The sequence below is a fragment of the Micromys minutus genome (genome assembly GCF_963924665.1).
Source record: "Micromys minutus genome assembly, chromosome: 5".
NCBI lineage: Eukaryota > Metazoa > Chordata > Mammalia > Rodentia > Muridae > Micromys > Micromys minutus.
This window is the reverse complement of record NC_137974.1, coordinates 57,105,166-57,125,067: the sequence shown is the minus strand read 5'-3', so window position 1 is coordinate 57,125,067 and position 19,902 is coordinate 57,105,166. Positions and strand designations below refer to the sequence as shown.

General features: G+C 45.8%; 1 protein-coding gene across 1 annotated transcript; it reads left to right on the top strand.

Annotated features, from left to right (window-relative positions):
• Positions 1-5,900: 5,900 nt before the first annotated feature.
• On the top strand, positions 5,901-15,539 carry MRPS10 (mitochondrial ribosomal protein S10). The gene is made up of 7 exons (XM_080917346.1): positions 5,901-5,963; positions 9,309-9,373; positions 9,456-9,528; positions 11,844-11,980; positions 12,753-12,861; positions 14,612-14,701; positions 15,059-15,539. Exons 1-7 carry the CDS (start codon positions 5,916-5,918, stop codon positions 15,140-15,142), a joined length of 606 nt encoding a protein of 201 aa, XP_080773472.1. The 5' UTR covers positions 5,901-5,915; the 3' UTR covers positions 15,143-15,539.
• Positions 15,540-19,902: the final 4,363 nt, after the last annotated feature.

The following is a 19,902-nucleotide window of genomic DNA, read 5'->3' as shown; positions in this document are numbered from 1 at the left end:
CCATTTGTACTTGAAGGCAATAAACCTGTAATCTGACACAAATGTCATTGCCTAGGCTTTCGTTCTCAGTTGGGCTGACCCCCTCCCACTGCTAGTGTATAGTGGGGCCGGACCACTGCCCCTGGCACAGAGGGGTACCTGTCAGCCTCTCTTCTGTGATCATGGCCCGTGGCCTCCAGGCCAGGTATCCAGGTCTTCACCCTCCTTGAGTAGACTAGCTTCCAGCTCTGTGTAAGGGTAGCTGTCATGCTGGGCCACTGTGCTGACCCATGATCAGCTTGGCATTAGAGAGCACTCTAGTGGAAGAGTAGGGTTGGATACCCTTCACATTGGATTCTACAAAACCATTTGGCACATACTCGGGGCCAGGGCACCATGACCCACCACAGCCCCCACTCAGGCAGTGGCTTCTGAGTTTCAGGAAAGCCACAAACAGAAGACTATTTACAAAGATTCTTTTCCTGGTCCATCACTGTTTTTAGAACTATCTTGAGGTCCTTTCTGGGTGGGGGTGGGGAGGGTCTGTTTTCCTTGCTGTTATTTCAAAGGGTTGTCGTAGCCTGTGTGTGATCTCAGACGTATTGCTTTAAGAACTCCCTGGGCATCGTGCATGAGCTTCCTTTAAAACCATCCCAGCTTCCACTCCTCAGCAGACCGCAAGGCCCTGTCTGTTGTGGCGTCTGCTTAGCTACAGAAAAGAGCAAATGCCCAGAGAACTTGAGGAAGTTTGTGTCCTCCTCCTGCTTGGGGATTTGCCCAGTTTGAAACCTTAGAAACAAGCTGACCTGCCACCACCGAGATCCAATGCACAGTTCATTTTGATTTGTCATGCCAGAATAGCATAAGGAATATTTTGACTTGAAATAACCAAAGAACTCCTCCTTAATGAGACAGTTCGGATATCTGTGTTTGTATTTCCTGACTATCGGCTTAAAGTTTAATTGGCTTCCAATTAAAGTATTGCACTTTTTTTTTCCAGAAATGATTTTACCTGCATGTTCGTGTTGTGTTTTAGCTGCCCCTCCCCCCAGCCCCCAAAGAACTTTTCTTCCTGACAGTTAATGTCTTCACACGGCTCCCATTGACTCGATGGTTTTTCGGTAATGGATTTAGACTCCCTTTGAGAACGCTTGTATATAAAAAGTTAACAGATATATTTTATGGAAAAACCCATCTTATTTTCAAATATATTTAACTGCTGTTATATTTTATTAGAGGAAGGTTGTAAATATTTTCTAGGAGTTCTATTGTAAAGAAAAGTATTTTTGAAAAAAATGAATGTAATAAAAAGGAAAACCTTTTTAAATAGTGTCTGTGACTGCTTCCTGCTCTGCTTTCCTCCTGCCGTGTCCTTGGCCAGTGACATGCATGCCTTCATGCCAGTGACATGCATGCCTTCATACCAGTGACATGCATGCCTTCATACCGGGATGTAACTCAGATTTGCACTATTCCAAGTTAACATCGTAATTTCCAATGTGCAGAACTGTATGTTTCCGGAATGCGGCTCCCTCTGCCCAGCAAAGTGCTGTGTGGAGTCTACTCATGTATTTTTAATGTGTGTATTTTTAATAAGGATTTTATGTAACATTTTGGCAAAAAAAAAAGAAAAGAAAAGAAAAATGAAGAGGACAGTATTTTCTAATGAATTTTATAATAACATTTTGCTAAAAAAAAAAAAAAAAATGTTTTTTCCTAGGTCAGTTTTTAAGGTGAATCAAACGTCTTATTTTCCAGGGGTTTAAAAAAGTTTGAAGCTGGAAAGCAACATTCTATTTAAACCTCACATGTAACAAATGAATAAAGATGTTTTGCAGACGTGTCCTTTACAGATGCATTCCTTACATTAAAATGCCGACAGTGGTGATGGCCTAGAGCATCCGAGGTTGTTTCCCATCCCAAAATATTCTGTGTCATGCTGCTTCGGGTTTGGTTTGTTGTTGTTGTTGTTTGGATGATCACAAGACTTTTGCAGACAAGAACGAGAGAATATTAAGGACAGTCCAGCCAATCAGCCTTCTGAGAAACTGCCGGTTCCTCACTAGAAGTGCACTAGTCCAATACACTGGGTGTTGCATCAGCTGTCCTGAAATAAACCGTTACCTTTATGGCTCACACAGTCCTTTCGGCCAGCCACGGTTTCTGGTGGCACGGTCAGTGCTGACTGCTGTCTCGCCCGTCCTGTGAACAGTGGGTTTAGACCTGCTGGTCAGATCCTATTCCCATGAAAATGTTCCTCCTGCCTGGAGAAACCAGGATAAGGACTTACATCTTGGCTCCTGGAGTGACGGACCAGCCACTTGAACACGTGGCACTCCCCACACTGCGCCACCCAAGAAGTCTTTGCTCCCAGCCCTTGAAGCAGAAGCAGGCAGAGCTCTCAGAGTTTGAGGCCGGCTGGTCTACAAAGCAAACTCCAGGTCAGCCGGGGCTACACAGTGGACCCTTCACTGTCCCCCAACCCCCAGCAAAAGAAATCTTACTGTAGGTCCTCAACAGCAGCCGTGTTAACCCTCATTTATTTGCGTTTTAATACAAAGTTCTAAAATGTATACACATTTGCTTTTTAGTAGTCAGCAATAAATTTGGGGAGGAATTTGAAATGTTATGTTTTATACAGTTTGCCCTGAGTGTGGCTTTCTCCTTCAGCACCTTGATCATCGAAACCCCTTTTTGGAACTTTAAGTTTAATTGTTCTTTTAGATCATCCTCTATCAAAATGGCTACCCGGAATGCAGAACACGTACAGCCAGGGTTGTAAACTGAGTCAGCTTTTAGGGCCCACAGTTCCAGGCCCCCTTAAAGGGGCACCACTACACCCATTCAGTCAATTCATTCATTCAGTCATTCATTCATGAGTCACCCTACACTTTCAATGCATGTATTCCACAGTGGCTGTGCAAACTGCTTCACTGATCCAGATCTTGAGGCACAGTGGCCATGAAAAGCTTAGGCCCAGGCAAGATAGTACATGCCTTTGATCCCAGGAGACAGAAGCAAGCAGAATTCTGAGTTCAAGCCCAGCCTGGGACAGAACAAGTTCCAAGTAAAGAACAGCTTAGGTCCAGTCATGATGGTGCGCACCTTTAATCAGGGCCACACCTGCTGCTGGGGGCCCACATAAGGACAATGGACGAGCAAAGACTCATTTTCTCCTGCTTGCACTTACTTGCCAGCACATCTGTTGGAACCTACTTCTTCAGGATTCCAGCTTCTACAGAAGACCCGCTGAAACAACCAGCCTCATAGGACGGAGCAACTACTAGATTCTTGAACTTCTCATCCACAGCTGCCCATTGTTGGGTTAGTTAGACTGCAAACTCTAAGTTATTAAAATAAATTCTCTTAATATATAAAGCCATTCCACACGTTTTGTGCCTTGAGAAGAGGGAGCCTCAGTTAAGAAAATGTCTCCATAAAACTGGGCTGTAGGCAAACCTATAAGGCATTTTCTTAATTACTGATCAATGGGGGAGGGCCCAGCCCATTGTGGGTGGGGCCATCCCTGAGCTGATGGTCCTTGGTTCTATAAGAAAACAAGCTGAAGAGCAAGCCAGTATACATGCATCCTGCCAGGGCATCATGGTATCTGCATCAGCTCCTGCCTCCAAGTTCTGCCCTGCTTGAGTTCCTGCCCTTTAATAATGAACAATGATGTGGAAGTATAAGCTGAATAAACTATTTTTTCCCCAAAGCTGAACATGGTATTCATCACAGCAATAGAAACCCTAAGACCCTAACTTCTGCACTTGCACCTGAGGCATTACACTGAAATATAGTCTTAGGATTCATAACTTGACTTAGGAGAGGGTTCTCAGAAAACCACCATATTCAGGCATAAATGTGGAAAAAATCTGATGAAGCAAAGGCAGCTTCGGTGGCCACATGCTGACCTGAAAAAGCTGAATCTCTATTGAGAGTATCTACCAATACCTAGGCCAAGGCCTCCAAGGAGAAAACGTGTAGTTATTAAGGCTGCTTAGAGCACACCTCTTTGGTTCCAATTAGCAGATCATGCCACAAAGTCAATAAAAACAAGTCAATAAAGCTTTCTTTGTGAAGTGGGCTGGGCAGGATGGTACCTTTGGTCTCCTCATCCTAAAGAGACGCTGAACACTGCGCATCATCATAGACAGAACCAACCCCATTACACGTGTAGAGCAGTCCTTGAACTAGGATTGTGAAGGTTCTTGCAGGCTCAGCTGGAACTCACCACATGACCTTGGCCAAGTCAACTTGACTCTGAACCTCACCTTAAAATTAAGGTACAACTATGTCCATGAGCATGAGATTGGGAACCTAGTGAGGTTCATTTCCTAGCTGTACTGCCACCATTGTTTCCCTTGTAGCAGACTCACCAGTGCTGAGACCACCCGGAAAGACAGGAGGCTGGGTGAGGAGTCATCATGAAGGTACCACGTGGAGAGATGAATGCGAAGTTTAGAAGCAGCAAAGAGATTAAGGTTTGGGGTACTCTCAGAGAGAGACTACCCTGAATGTCACAATTTAGAGAGAGCTTAAACTTGAGGAAGTCTCTGCGTTTCCTATGCAGGTAGGGCATAGCCAAGTCCAGCCACATACTAATGAAGATTCTGTTTCCCTATAGAGACCACATAGAGGGGCAGGAAAGTGGTCTATACTCATAGATCTTTTATTAGTTTGCCATTTGGAGCAAATCATTCTATCCTTTGCTTATTCTCTGGCCTGCCTAATAAGACAACTACTGTCTACTTGTGGGAGACCCAACTTTACATTGGCATGATGCTTTATTGAGATACTGTATTGGCTGGCTTCGTGTGTCAAGTTGACACAAGCTGGAGTCATTGGAGAGGAAGGCACCTCAGGTGAAGACATATCTCCTTGAGATCCAACTTTTCTCAGTTGGTGATCTGCTGGGGAGGGCCCAACCCACTTAGTGCTGTCATCCCTGGGCTGGTAGTCCTGGGTTCTATAAGGAGGTAGATTGAGCAAGTCAGGAGAGGCAAGCCAGTAAGCAGGACCCCTCCATTGCATCTGCATCCACTTCTGCTTCCAGGTTCCAGCCCTGCTTGACTTCCTGTCCTGACTTCCTCCAGTGATGTACTATGATCTGGAAGTGTAAACTAAATAAACCCTTTTCTCGTTAGCTTGCTTTTCTGTCAGTGTTTTCTCACAGCAATAGAAACGCTAACTAAGACAGATACTTCGTGTCATCCTATTAAGCTGATCCTTATTCATTTCCCCAATAATCTCTTAAGGCCCAGGATGCAGAAGAGATGCCACAAATTCAGGATGACATTTATCATGTAGCATTTAATCTTCTACTGCAAGTATAATTTGTCCTCATTTCTACTTGGCAAAAAAAAAAAAAAAAAAATGTGATCAGAGTATGGAAGAAATTTGATCAAGTCACTCACCTGAAGAGAAACCAGAGCTCCTATGTGTGGAGCTTCCATTATGTTAAATTGCACGGGAAAGCATTTTGAAAAACACAACTTAGAAATATCCATTAACAAGCCTGGCATTCCGACGGTGTGAATAAAGTTTAAGAACAAGATGGCTTTTGCAATAAGGAAAAATGTTAGAATTTGGACTCAGTAGTGGCGCAGATTCCCTTCCAAGTATGTGCTTTGTTGTGTTTATCTCTAAGCAAAACCACCCAAGCCAAACGGGATATTAGGATATATAACATATAGATAGAACCTGGCAGTTTATCTAGCGACGCATCCACTCAAAAATGTAAACGAATGAGTGAATAATAAATAAGTAAATAAATAATAAAGTAGAAATTAAAAAATTTTTTTCTAGAAGTCACGTCTCTATGGTTGTTTCAGTGCCAGAACACAGGCGACACTCTCTTTTTCGAACTCTATGGTTGGGGGTGGGGAAACAATGCTGTGACCCCGGAAGCGATCCTGGGAGGTCAGGGCACCAAGATGGCGGCGCGCGCAGCGTGTGTGGCTATGTGCCGGCGCCTACAGCAGGTAAAGGGGTGGGCGGGGGATCCCGGCGGCCGAAGACGCCGTCACCGAGTCTCGCTGCCACCCTCTGCCTGGCCGGTTCGGAGTCTTCCTCCAGAGTTGTTATTAGAAAGTGGCAAGAAAAGGGCAGATTTTCTTTCGAGGGACTCAACATAAACTGACAGGACGGGAACGAGAACTTTAGAATGTCAGAGCGGAAAAGATGAGAAAAACATGTTCAGAAGCCCTCCCTTCACGTTAGAAAGGGTAATGAAAACCTTGAGCTCAGACAAGAAGGGATACTCGGATACTTTGGAGCTGAACCGGCGCTGGACTCGGAAAGCTCGAGTGGAGCTACATTGAGACGTCCTCCTCCTCTCCAGGGGTTGGAGATCGACCCTAAAGGCTCTGAGGTCAGGGGAGTGGGTTAGATCTCCTTCATGAGGTTCTTTGAAGAAGGAGAACTCGCCTGGAGTCCGCATGGCTTGAACCAGAGCACTGGGAGGTAGGCAGGGTTCGAAGACAGCCAGACTACATATTGAGATCCTGTGGCAAAAAAATTAAAATAGACAAACAAACAAAAAACTAGACAGTTCTCAAGAACTTTGGCCTCGTGACCTTTGTGACTCTTCTCAGTGGTCATTTAGTTTTGAAAATGAAGCTGAGAACTTGGACCTGGCGGTCCACACTGTAGTATTGCTTGTAAAGTATGAGGAAAATTGCCCACTAGCCTGGCCTGCATATTGAGACTGTCTCCAAAAAGAAACGAATTTTAAAAAGCAAAGGCTGGAGAGATGGCTCAGCAGTTAAGAGCTCTGATTGCTCATCCAGAGGCCCTGAGTTCAACTCCCAGCACCTACATGGTGACTCACAACCATCTGTAATGGGATCTGATGCCCTCTGAAGAGAGAGACAGTGTACTCACATAAAATAAACAAAAAAAAAAAAAAAAAAAAAAAAAAAAAAAAAAAAAAGCAAAGGCTGAGACTGTAGATCAGTTGCTAGAGGGCTTAATGCCTAAAACCAGCCCTGGGTTGGATCCACAGTGGCACTAACCCAGAGATAGTGGCCCACACTTGTAATACCAGCCCTTGAGAGGTCAAAGCAAGAGGATCAAAAGTTGTAGCCTTAAAAAGAATTTGTTTTTCATACTAGACATTGAACCCAGGGCCTTGCGAGCACCAGATAAAGGTTCTGCCACTGAACCCCATTTTTAGCCTTCTGTGGAACTCAAGTTCTCTACACGAACTGCTGAGCTGTCACTCCAGCCTTGATGTCTTCACAGGGTAAATAGTTGACACTTTAGAAAAACTACTTCCCAAAGCAAAAGCAAGTTTGATGAAGAGCAATGCTTTAGTATGTAGCCTCATAGCAGAGGCAGCTTTTTTCTCAAGTTTATTTTTGCATACCATCTTTTATCATACAGTACAACTCACAGCTTTGAAAGACTCCACTGTACACCAGCCAGAGAAAGAAAGCAGAAAAGTCTTGAGTAATGTCTTAGTTTTGGTTTCAGGCCTCCTGAGAGTATCTTAAGGACTCATGGACAGTCCTGGCCCACACTTGTATAACCACTGACCTTAAGAAAAATACATGAGAAGTAGTTAAGAAGTCTGGGGCTCAGGTGCCAGCACCAGGCTACCAAGACGGGTTCGCAGAAAGTCCACTGTAGCCAAGAAAATTTGAGTCTTGGGACCAGCAAGATCCTACTGTAAGCAGGTAGAGGATGACAAAGAATGACCTCCAACAGCTTTTAGCCCCCAAACACTTGCACATACATGTATATGCATGTAGAAACACCCAGGCAAATGTAGACTTTTTAAAAGGAAAACTAGGATGCTAGAGACAGAATTATTTGCATTTGTGAGAAAAACTTTATCCAGCCAGATCTGTACACACCCAAGCCCTTAAAAAAAAATTAAAGCTACATGTAGTGTTTCCCAGCAAACCCTTGGAAGGTGAGGGTAGACCGTATTGGGTGTTCAAGGCCATCCTTGTTTCTCCAGTTGGAGGCCAGGTGGTTAGGCACGCACCTCAGAGTCAGTGGAACTATTTCAGCGGAAAGAATGTGACCTGGAAGCATCGTGCTTCTTAGCACTTGGGTCACTGACCTCACTGAGTGTGTGGGTGAGGACACATGCTCTTGCACTGAGCCTGCTGTCCTTGCTTGTAAGCCAAGCAAGGCTGAAAACATGTCTCACAGCATAAGAGCCAGGAAACAAAAACAAGGGGTGGTTTGGGTTTGCTTTCTTTGAGTCAAGGTTTTTCAATGGGATCCTGGCTGTTCTGGAATTTGCTCTGTAGACCAAGCTGGCCACCAGTTCATAGATCCTCCTGCCTCGAAATGCCAGGGTTAAATGCATTCACTACATTGAGCACAGACTCATTGCCAATTGTTATAATTCCTTTACAGCCCTCCCCCCCCCCCCCCCCCCCCCGTTACTTCCATCTTTGTTGTATTTTTTAAAGAATGTATACTGCTACTTTCAAGGTTACACTCAATCCTGGGGACAGTTTAAAGTATGGCTAAGAAACCATAAGATCTGATCAGTACCCTTTGCCTCCTTTCCACAAGGGGGCGCTCACTTAAAGGATTTGTGCAGTGCTGTGTTAGGGCCACTTGAGGTAGGTAATGATGGGTATAGACGTGTGCTGTATTTTAGGTAATTTACAAGCAAGGTGCTTCAGCCAAGCAAAGATTAAATTATACAGATTAAATTTAAAATGCATGTAATTTTAAAAGACTTTTGTTCTTCTTTATTTTGTTTCTGGAACAAATGAATCCTTTGTGCATCTGGCTGTCCTTGAACTGGCTTTTCCTACTCCACCTCCAAAGTGCTCAGATCAGAGTCATATACCAGTATGCCTAGCTGAGTCATTTCTGGTTTTGTTTTTAATTCATGTGTCTTTTGTGTACCCATGTAAATTGTCTGTCTATCACATGCACGTGGACACCCATGGAGGCCAGAGGGTACCAGACACTCTGGAGCTAGAGTTACGGTAGGTGTGGGTGCTGAGAACTGCTCCAGGCTCCTAAGAGCAGTAAACACTTTGTTTTTGTTTGTTTGTTCATTTGCTTTCTGATTTTTCAAGTCAGGATTTTCCTGTGTAGCTGTCTTGGAACTCGCTGTGTAGACCAGGCTAGCCTTAAACTCAGAGATTTGCTGCCTCTGTCTCCTGAGTGCTGGGATTAAGGTGACGTGTGCCTCCACTGACCAGGACTTTGTTTTGAATTCAACCTAATTTGGTCATTTTGATGCTCAGTATTTTCCTCTGAAAGATTGAGACCTTTACTGGGTGCCGTGTACCTTCTGACTTGTGCTCTGGGAACAGACTTTACTTCTGACACTTGTCCCTCCATTCTTTTAGGAATTGGGGAATTCATCTCTGAATGGTTCTAAGAGCAGTCCAGTCAGAACTGGTGGCCTCCTGCTGTAAGTATGAACTGCATTTGCCTAATCATGCTGGAAAACAGATCTCTGTTCTGTGTGACTGAGGGTCCTCTGTCTCCCACAGCAACGCCAGTGTGAAGTGGATACCGTTGTCCACCCTGCATGTGGATGTCCCAAAGGATCTGACCAGGCCTACAGTAGGTACCTCCCATTGAGCAGAGCAGGGCATGGTAGGCCTGTGACTCCACCACTTAGGAGTGAGAAGTAGAATATTCTCATTTACATAGAAAGTTCAAGGCCTGCCTAGGTTACATGTAACTCAGCTCAAAAAATAGCCACAACAAAAGGGATTACATTGATTTCAATTTTTTCCTGGCTATTTCATTCATGCCTATTTCCCAAACACATATGCTTCTTTATTGTAGACTACCAGTAAGTGCACAGTATAGATTGTGACGTCCCTGGGAGATTCTGGGCTATTTTTCATGCTATCCAAGTAAGTTCTAAAGGAAATCATCACTTACTGTAAATAAACGTGGTAATGAGCAGTCTCTTGCTCTTAGCTCAGCATACTTCAGGAGTGTGATATTTAGTGAGCTGAATCATTGATTCCTAGGAAAATAATCTTTCTGTGACCTTCAAGCTTTCCTGTGGATTCTGAGCCTGGGCTTGTGCATTGCACGGTTCACACTGAAGCAGCTGTCACTGGGACAAAGGCTGGGAATACACAAGTAACTGTGTGGCCCTATAGCATTTAAGACAGATGCTGTCTAGCCCAGGATAGCCTCTAACTAGCTATGTAGCCAAGGATGACCTTGGACTCCTAGTCCTCCAACCTTATGTTAAGTGATAAGCTTACAGGTCACCACTCAGTTCTTACTAAAGTTCTAAATCCTCTAAGTCTTTCCACTTCTCACTTAGTTTGTGAGGCAGTCTAGTCCAGTCATCAAGCTGCAGGCTCAGTGTGAGACCCTGTTCCAAAATATATGGCCTGGCCAGTGAGATGACTCAGCAGGTAATGGCGATTACCACCCAGCCTGTCGTCCTGGCTCAGTCCCTAGAACCCACATGGTGAAAAGGGAGAGCCAATTCCCACAAGTGTCCTCTGACCTTCATGTGTATGCCAGAGCACACACACAGACAAATACAATTAATGTTTTATTTTTAATAGTAACATAGATAACCAGAAAGGTGGCTCAACCTGAGTTCATGTCCCAGATTCCATGCGATAGAAGCAAGAAGTTGTCCTCAGACTCCTCATGCCCGCCATGCTGCATGTACGTGTACTTATGTGTACACACACACACACACACACACACACACATACATACACACGATCTCTTTACTACTTGTTCTGGCCACCTAAGGATTTCTGGGAAATCTGACCTTGTGGTGTTAAATGTCCAACTATTCCAAGCTAAACTGATAATGGCCTCACAAGACATCTTCAGAAATCTTTTAAGACTTGTTATAAATTCGCAATCAATAACTTTAAACCTAATAGGGGGTCTTGATGCGTAAAGCACTCTCTAAACACCACAAAAGTTTAAATAAGTAAAGCCCTACGAGATCAAATAGAACATGTCATAGCGCTGTGCATTCTCTCTCTGTCCTCAGCTGACATAAAGGCCAGTCAGTCCTGCCTTCCCAGCCTCTTTTTGGGATAACTGAGAACAGATGTCTGTCTTCTGGTTACTAAGTGGCTCTCTTTTCAGGGGTGAAGGACTTTAACCCTGACTCACTGGATTAGTAATAACGTTTCCCAGCCTAATGGTGAATGAAACAAAGATAATTCCCCTCTTGGAAGAAGTCAGAAATGCCAAGCCCATTATTTCTAAGGTCTTTGGGTACTGGTGTGGAAGGTCCAGCCGGTGTCATAAAGTTTTAATTAGACATGAGTAATTTCTGTGTGAAGACAGGCCAGCCGTCCATGAATAAGTACATGAATAGGCTCGTCATAAAAGGGGTTAGTAGAGTGAGCTGGGCTTTGTGCACCAATTACAGTGTTTAACACTTCTATAGCAGTGTTTACGATTCATAAGCACTTTAACTTGTGTCTTCGTAGATTTTCCTTGTAGAAATGTAAAGATCTTTAGCACACGCTTATTACCTTAAGCATGAGTGCTCGAAGGAGCAGGGACCCACACACCTCTCACTGCAGCCACTAGTGGGGAGCTTTCCAGTTCTGGCCTTCTAACTGGGTCGCTTGGTAGCAGACCCTCAGACCCTTCTCACTAGAAATCTACAGCTCAGTAATAATTGAGTTGGGACATTTATCATGATTTTGTAGTGACCTTGAAGGTTGTGTGATCCTCAGAGAACTCTCAGGTTTGGAAGGTCATTTTGCAGGTCTGTGTGGCACTGGGAGTGGTCAAGATAGTAGTTTTAAGACATTGCCTGTCATTTTCTTCATTTATTAGTAAACTCTGAGTCATTCGAACAATAATATGTTAAATTTGCTGGATATAAATATTATAAGAACTGAAACCAAAATTTGTCTTTTTTATCTTAGATAACCACTTCCGATGAGCCAGACACGTTGTACAAACGCCTGTCCATTTTAGTGAAGGCCCATGACAAGGCTGTATTAGACAGTTATGAGTATTTTGCTGTGCTCGCTGCTAAAGAACTTGGCATTTCTATTAAAGTGTGAGTATGCCCTTTCCTAATCTGACCTGTTGTCTGCCATTATGTGATGAGCAGGAACCTGACTGGGATCTCAGGTAGGTCTGAGCTTGTAAAGTAGGGTAAATTCATGGGTGACGTTGAAGCTTGTCCTGTGTAATCCTGACAAGTAGTGTTGCTTCCTGTCTGCTCGAATTGTTAAGTACTAGAACATGAAGAATAAAGAAACCCTTTCTAGAAATTGCACTGATGTAAGTAAGCTCAGGAAGCCTCCTGTTTGGGATCTCTGTGAGGCAGGGAGGCTCTGAGGCACTGTTCACACATGATGGTTCACTGGCTGATTTCTCCACTCTGTGCAACCACCCTGAGCAACATTGCCTCCCTGGGAGCTTCCTGTAAGGAGAGCTTCATGCAGCACCCAAGTCACTGCCTCATGTGCTGAACAGGGCTCATCCAAGGTTTTGGCAGTCTATCCATAAATTACCCTGGAACAGCAGACATTATACTTACGTCCATCACTGTCGTTAGTTCATAACTGACATACGCGGTGCTCGAGCGTCAGATGTGCATGTGTGCACATTCTTGCATGGCTCTGCTTGTTTGGGTGTGGGAAAAGGTGCTCCTGCTGTCTGCAGTATTTATCTTGGCCTGAGTTCTGTGACAGCAGCTGTTACAGATGAGGCTTGACACATGGGATCACTAAATGGCAGGCAGTGCCTGTAATTGAGCGATGCTTTGGCACAGTGACTCTGCTGGAGCCTCCCTGAGCTTCGGTCTGTCCTGTCCTCCACCACAGACATGAGCCGCCACGGAAGGTGGAGCGCTTCACTCTCCTCAAGTCGGTGCACATCTTCAAGAAGCACAGAGTCCAGTACGAGATGAGGACGCTCTACAGATGTCTGGAGGTGGGTGCATCTGCCTCTGGAGCACCCAGCGACGTTAGCACGGCACGCCCCTCCACTCTGCCGTGGCCCAGTCAGCTCCCTTTCAGCCAGCCATCCCTACCGGGTCTGGACAGTGGCGCTTGTTCTGTAGAAGCTGTCTAATCAGAAGAGCGGACCAAAGCCATCCTTTTCATGTGTGGACGTTAGGATGGCTCAGCAGTGAACATGGCACAGGGAAACAGTACTGAAGGGATCTCTGCTCACACTTCAAAAGCTTACTTAATATTTTATACCATTTACCCAAGCTTACACGAGCACTTAGGAGGTGGAGGCAGGAGGATCAGGAGTTCAGAGTCATCCTTGGCATAGTGCGTTCAGTAGTACTCTGGGCCACACGAGTCTCAAATAAAAGCAAAGTAAAAGTAGATGTCACAGTTCCAGGCAGAGGTGATAGAATACGCCTGTAATCCCAGGACAAATGGCTCTCCATATAGTGACCCTGTCTCAGACAAAACAAGGAACTAGAGAAGTGGGTCAGTGGTTAAAGTACCAGTTACTCTTCCAGACGACCTGAGTTCAAGTCCCAGTAACCACAGGCTGGTTCTCAACCATCCATAACTCCAATTCCAACAGCAATTCCAGGAGAGCCAGTGTTGTCTCTGGCTACTGAGAACACCAGACATACTTGCTGGCAAAACACCCGTATGCATATATATTTTAAAGCCACATAGACAATCACTTCCCGAATGCTGACTGGATCTCCCTCGCAGTGATACTCAGCAGGGGCGCAAACACTGGCTGTGGATTGTTCATACGTTTACCTGGGTCACCATTGCCATGATTCAAGTTTGCATTCTGGGGTCAGACTGACGGCAAAGCATCAGGTCCTGGTGCTTATTGCCTGTGTGACACGTACCTGACTCATCATTTATAATGTGGGAGTAAGAGCAGAACCCATTTCCTAGGATCAGTGGGAAATGAACTGAGGCTTTGTGGAGCACTTGAAATAGTTCCTAGTGATTGTCAGCTGTCACTAGGACACGCGTGCATATACATGTGGAAAGCACAGTACAGGCATACAGTGTACAGGGTACACTGGCTAAACTCAACACAACCCCATCAAATTTAGTTGGAATTTATACCTTTTTATAAAAATTTTTTTTAAAAATTATTTATTTCTGTTGGGCAGTAATGAGGGATGCCTTTGATCCCAGCAGTCAGGAGGCAAAGGGAGGCAGACCTCTGACTTAAGAGGCCAGCCTGGTCTATAGAGCAAGTTCCAGGATAGCCAGGGCTACACAGAGAAACCCTGTCTTGACAAACACATTTATTTACTTGTGGCTATAGATAGAGGCCCATGTCATAACCCATGTGGGAAGGTCGAGGACTACTTGTGGCAGTCAGCTCTTTCTTTAGCACGTGAGCATATGGTTGTCAGGGTTGAGAGGTCGGGCCTTACCCCTGAGCCACTGAGTGGTCTTGTTGGCCCCACATGGATGCCTACGGCCAGTAGAGGTCAGAAGAGGGAACTGGATGCCTTGGAATTGAAGTTACAGGCAGTTATGAGGCTTCAGGTGGGTGCTGGGAACTTAGTCTGAGTCCTGCAGGAGCAGCCAGGGCTCGTAACCACTGAACCATCCAGCCTCCTACACATGTTAAAATGAGACTCTGTGAAAGATTTATTAGAACAGCTTCCTCACTTAAAAAGGACAAAAGAACCTCAGATCTATGATCTGGCACTGTAGCAAGACATCTTAATTTTCTGTCTTAGCTGAAACATTTGACCGGATGCACAGCCAATGTCTACCTGGAATATATCCAGCGAAACTTACCTGAAGGGGTGGCCATGGAAGTAACAAAGGTATGGCTTGAATTTCTGCCTCACGAGGGCTCACTGGGTTGTTTACTATCCGGCCTTGTCCTGGCTGTAGAGGAAAGGGCCTGTGTTACACTGGGCACAGAGTTGGGCCCCCCATCACCCAAGTCCTCATTGAGCTGCCTTAGAAGTCTCCCTAATAGTTGTTGAGACTTGGGGGCTACAGCATGGCCTCACTCGGAGGTCACTGGGGATCAGACAGCTTACACGCTGGCCTTTATTCTCCTTTTCTCCTCAAAAGCCCTCCAAGGTGAGGGGCTAAGAGGTCAGCAGAGCAGGCCATAGGCAGAGTTCATTTCAGAGTCAACACTGCGTTCCAGGTTGCTTTGTTTCTGGTTTTAGACACAGATACAGCAGTTGCCAGAGCACATCAAGGAGCCGATGTGGGAAACAGTTTCCAAGAAGAAAGAAGAAAGCAAGTCATAAGCCTCAGAGACAGCAGCTGTGCCAGGATCTGAACTGAGCAGGCCTGGTGTGTGCTATGTGGAGAGGGGAATCAGGGCCCCCTGCCCTTGCTCTGTTGGGTCCTCACACCAGGGCAGCCAAGCAGGAGCAGGCTGGGTTTCAGGGAGCAACCACTGTATCTGTTCTCTATAGCAGACCGCAGTACTTATGTTCCCTTTGAACAAACATCAGCAAACTCTGTACAACCCAGAACAAAAGAACCAGATATAAACACTTGTGCTGCACCGCTGACTTCTTATTAGCTTGTGCTAACTTTTATTTTGTTTGTATTTATCCATTCACTCATTCATTTTTAGTCCCGAAACTCACAGAGATCTACCTGCCTCTGCCTCCAAGATTCTTGATTAAAGTTGTGTCTACCGTACCTGGCTGGTTTTGCTCATTTTAAATGTTTACTTGTTCATTCAACAGAAAATGACTGGTATACCTTTTGCACACACATTTTTATTCTGAAGTTCCAAACAACTTGTGGGTGAATGCGTGCTGGGCTGTTTAAAATGTGGCCTTTCCCTTCGTGCAGCCAGCGTGTGCTGCCTGGTGACAGTCAGCCCTCTGCTTCGGAAACTGAACAAGCACCATGACACACACACAACTGCCGTAGCCCAGAGCCCCGGAGGGCAGCTGCCCATGGCCCCCGCCGTGAGTCTCTGCTCTCAAGCAATTAAGTAGCATTTGTCCTGTGATTCATTCATTCATCAAGCTTTTATCAGTGAGCTCTGCCCCGAGGACAGTGGTATCCAGTGATTACATAGAACCAGTGGATTGCACATACTGTGGGCACAAGTGTTTGCCCTTCGGTTGCTCCCAGGTAAGCGCTCTTGTTTGGTGGGTGTCCCTGCCTTGTGTGAAGAGACCTAATTATCTGTGTAAAACTGCACTGGGGTGAAGCATTTGGTGCTCTCAGCTTTGGCTGAGGTAGAGCAGCTGGCATGGGCTCTGCTGTTTCTTGCAGTCTGGGGAGGCCTGTGTCTTGTGTGGTTTCCTTCACTTCCCTGTCCTCTAAACAGACTTGCCTGGCCTGACATTGTGTCAGTGCTCTGAGTGTATACTGCTTGTGTGCTAGACTCATTGCCATAGGAAGAATCCCAGCCCCGTTGTCTGTGGCCTCTTGCTCAGGTGTTGGCTGTCATTCACACGTACCCCGGGAGTAAGTCTCGAGATCAGGAACTAGCTGGTCAGACAGGAGCAGGCCTAATGCTGTGCCTAGGAATGCAGCCATATGACTCACCTTTATCTGAAAGGGGTGATTCTAAAAAGGTCCAAAGCTACACACCACACGTAAGAGTTGAGGACTTTTTCTTTTACAGACAGTAAAAGTCAATAGGACAAATGCTCACCACCCAGGACTGATGCTCACAAACCACTTCAGTGGATGGACAGATGAACACCCGTAAGCCACTTGTGTCACTTAAGTTAGCCATTTATGCAGTAAATCTTACACTGGTGGGATGTGAACTGGATAAGACACAGCTGTCAAAGCCAGACACCCCCAGAACCCTATGGTGGGAAGAAAGCGCCCCAAAGTCATCCTGTCACCTCTGCATATGCATACTCCAACACTACAAGTAAAGGTGAAATTTTAAAATAAAGACACTACACACACAGAAAAAACTATCTTTTAAAAAAAAAAGATTTGTTTTTAATTCTATATGCATGGGGATGTGCACAGGGCCAAAGGTGTCATATCTCCTGAAGCTGGCGTGAGCTGCCTGGTGTGGGTGATGGGAGTAGAAGACAGTCCTCCGACAGAGCAGTATGAACTTACCTGCCAAACCATCCCTTTAAGATGGGGTCACACCATTAACTCAAGCTGGCCTTGAACTTGTAGCCCTGCCTCACCCCAGAAGAGCAGGGTGTCAGGTGTGAGCCTTCAGGCTCCATAAAGCTTGCCTGGTTTTGCCTGTTGACATCAACAAGGTAATGTATCCTGGAATGCTGGGAGGAGAGAGAAGGTAAGCTTGTTTTGTTAGGGTGTGGTCCTTCAGTATGCTGTTGGTTTCTCTTGCATACTTTTCTATATTAATGATAATCATGTTGAGCTTGTTTAAAGTTGCTCGTAGGTACGATAAAAATTAAGCTAATCCCATACCAAGCTTCTGTCCTTTCAAAGGGAGTGACGTAGATAGACAAGCCATAGTAAAAAGAGGCAGGAGGATTGCCAACAGTTCAAAGCTAGTCTAGGCAAGATACTTAACCCTACCACAGCAGAGGTTATACTTCAGTGGGATGTAGGGAACTACCTACCTATTAAGGTCTAGATAAAGCAGCTCGTAGAGACAGTCACTAAATAGCGTCAACTGGTAGTGATGCCTCCAGGGCAGTGATGTGATGTTTATGTGTCAAGAACCACCCAGAAGAGAGGGAGAGACTAGCCTAGAGCGTGGCTGGGAGGTTTTCTTCAGATGGGACACATGCAGTATGCCCATGATAAACACTATGCCACGCCTTGTCTCTCCCGGGGGGGGGGGGGGGGGGGGGTGTCATGTACACTGCTATCTGATTTACTCCTTACAGCAGTAAAGCAGATGTGTCATTGACCCCTTTAAACAGGGAGAGCTGAGGCTTGGAACACAGGACCTGCTTTCTTAGTCACTCAGTTGAAAAATAAACCCGGAGTTAAGAAATGGTGGTTTTAAGTTCAGGTGAGTGGCAGAGGCAAACCTAAACCCTAAAGAGGCTGTGAGCCAAGTGTAGGGGTCACACCTGTAACCCCAGCACTGCGGAGGTTGAGGCAAGAGGACATCATAAGTCTGAGGCAGCCTGAGCTGCAGTTAAGTACGTCTCACAAAAGGAGGTTATAGCAAGCGTCTCCATGAACGCCTTTCATCCCAGCACTTGAGAGGCAGAGGCAGGCAGATCTCTTCCCCTCCTGATCTGCTAATGAGTTCCAAGATAGCCAGGTCTACATGGCGAGACCCTGCCTCAAAAAAATATAAGATGGGTGGGGGGCAGGGAGCAGGAAGATGTCTCAGCAAGTAAAGGCACATGCCACTCAAGCCTGGCTTGAGTTCGTTTCCTGGAACTGGAAATAAACCAGTTTGTTCTGACCTACACAAAAGGAAAGAACTCCCAAAGTTGTCCTCTGCCCTCCACACGTGCAGTGGCATGAGCATGCACACGCGTACTCATACTTAAATCCTAACTTTATTTTTAAAAAGCTTTGAACTCAGGCGTGTGCTCATTTCAGTGTATTCAGACCTCCTTCCCTGTTCCCTTCTTTCGGTTTCTTTTCCTCATTAAGAGAAAGGCTTGGGCTGGAGATGGCTCAGTGGTTAAGAGCACTGACTGCTCTTCCAGAGGTCCTGAGTTCAAATCCCAGCAGCCACATGGTGGCTCACAACCATCTGTAACGGGATCTGATGCCCTCTTCTGGTGTGTCTTGAGACAGTGACAGTGTACTCATATATAATAAATAAGTCTTTTTAAAAAAGAAAAAACGAGTCTTGATTGGGGGAGGCGTCCTCCGGATAAACAATGTCAACAAAGGGAACAGAGGCTCTGGTGGGCCCACTGCTGGCAGCCCAGAGTGAGATGACAACTCAGCAAGGCAGGAGGGCAGCATGCAAACCGATAGAGGCTTCAAGGCCCGGCTGCGCTCAGTACCTCACCGGTGCATGCCTGCAATCCCCAGGGCTCTCGGCGCATGCCCTGCTCCATGCTTAGCCCTGTCGTCTGCAAATCCTTACTATTGTTACACACCTCAAGCTATGCTTCCCCGTTATGGATTCTTAATCCTCTTTAAAGTGATATATTTATGCCTCAATAGGTCAGCGGCATTTATAGGGCATTTATAGGTCATGGATAACCAGCCCACTTGAAAACCCAACTAATTTGAGGTTTCTCGGCCAGAGACTACATCAAGTTGTGTTTCATTCATAGAATTTCTTTTTCTTCTCCCTCCTATATACAAGAGATTGAACCCAGGACCTCACACAGGCTAGACAAGTGCTCCCATTGCACTCCCTCCCTCTCCCCTCCTTCTCTCTCTCTGTCTCTCTCTCTGTCTGTCTGTCTCTCTCTGTCTGTCTCTGTCTGTCTGTCTCTCTCTGTCTCTGTCTCTCTCTCTCTCAGACAAGAGTCTTATTAAAGCTACTTTTCTGTGCATGCCTCCTAAGTGGCTGGGATTATAGGCCTGTACCTCTAGGCCCACATACAAGTCGCTTCTTCTTACAATTACTTTTTAAAGTTTTTTTTTAATGTTTGAAAGTTTACCTCCACATATGTATAAGCACTGCATGCATGCAGTGCCCGTGCGGGCCAGAAGAGTGTTGGACTCCCTGGAACTGGAATCATAGGTAGACATGAGCCACTATGTGGGTGCCAGGAACTGAACCAGGGTCCTCTGTAAGAGTAGCAAGTGGTCTTAACCTCTGAGACAGCTCTCCACCCTCTGCTAATTTCTTTTGCCTTTGAGGCAAAGTCTTGCTGTGTAGCCTGGGCTGGCCTGGAATCCTAGCTCTCATGCCTAAGCCTCCTAAGAGCAGGGGTTGCAAGCATGAGCCAGTGCTCCCAGCTCTCAGAGCAGCGTGCTCCAAAGATGGGTCAGTCCCTGGCTTTGAACCTCCCACATCTTCCCATTAACACTGAGTCACCTTATGCACTCCAGCCTGTGTCTGCTTCCATCTTCGCATCCCCAGCTTCCTCTGCAGACTGAGGCAGGGGTGAGGTCTCTGGGGATGAGTAGAGGGTGTGAGGGAGAGTGCCCTGCAGAGTCACCATGA

Bases quoted from the DNA above. Each gene is read 5' to 3' on its own strand.
- MRPS10 (XM_080917346.1), top strand. From the start codon at position 5,916: ATGGCGGCGCGCGCAGCGTGTGTGGCTATGTGCCGGCGCCTACAGCAG. The intron at 5,964-9,308 runs GTAAAGGGGTGG...CCATTCTTTTAG, and splicing joins TGTGCCGGCGCCTACAGCAG to GAATTGGGGAATTCATCTCT. The intron at 14,702-15,058 runs GTATGGCTTGAA...TTCTGGTTTTAG, and splicing joins TGGCCATGGAAGTAACAAAG to ACACAGATACAGCAGTTGCC.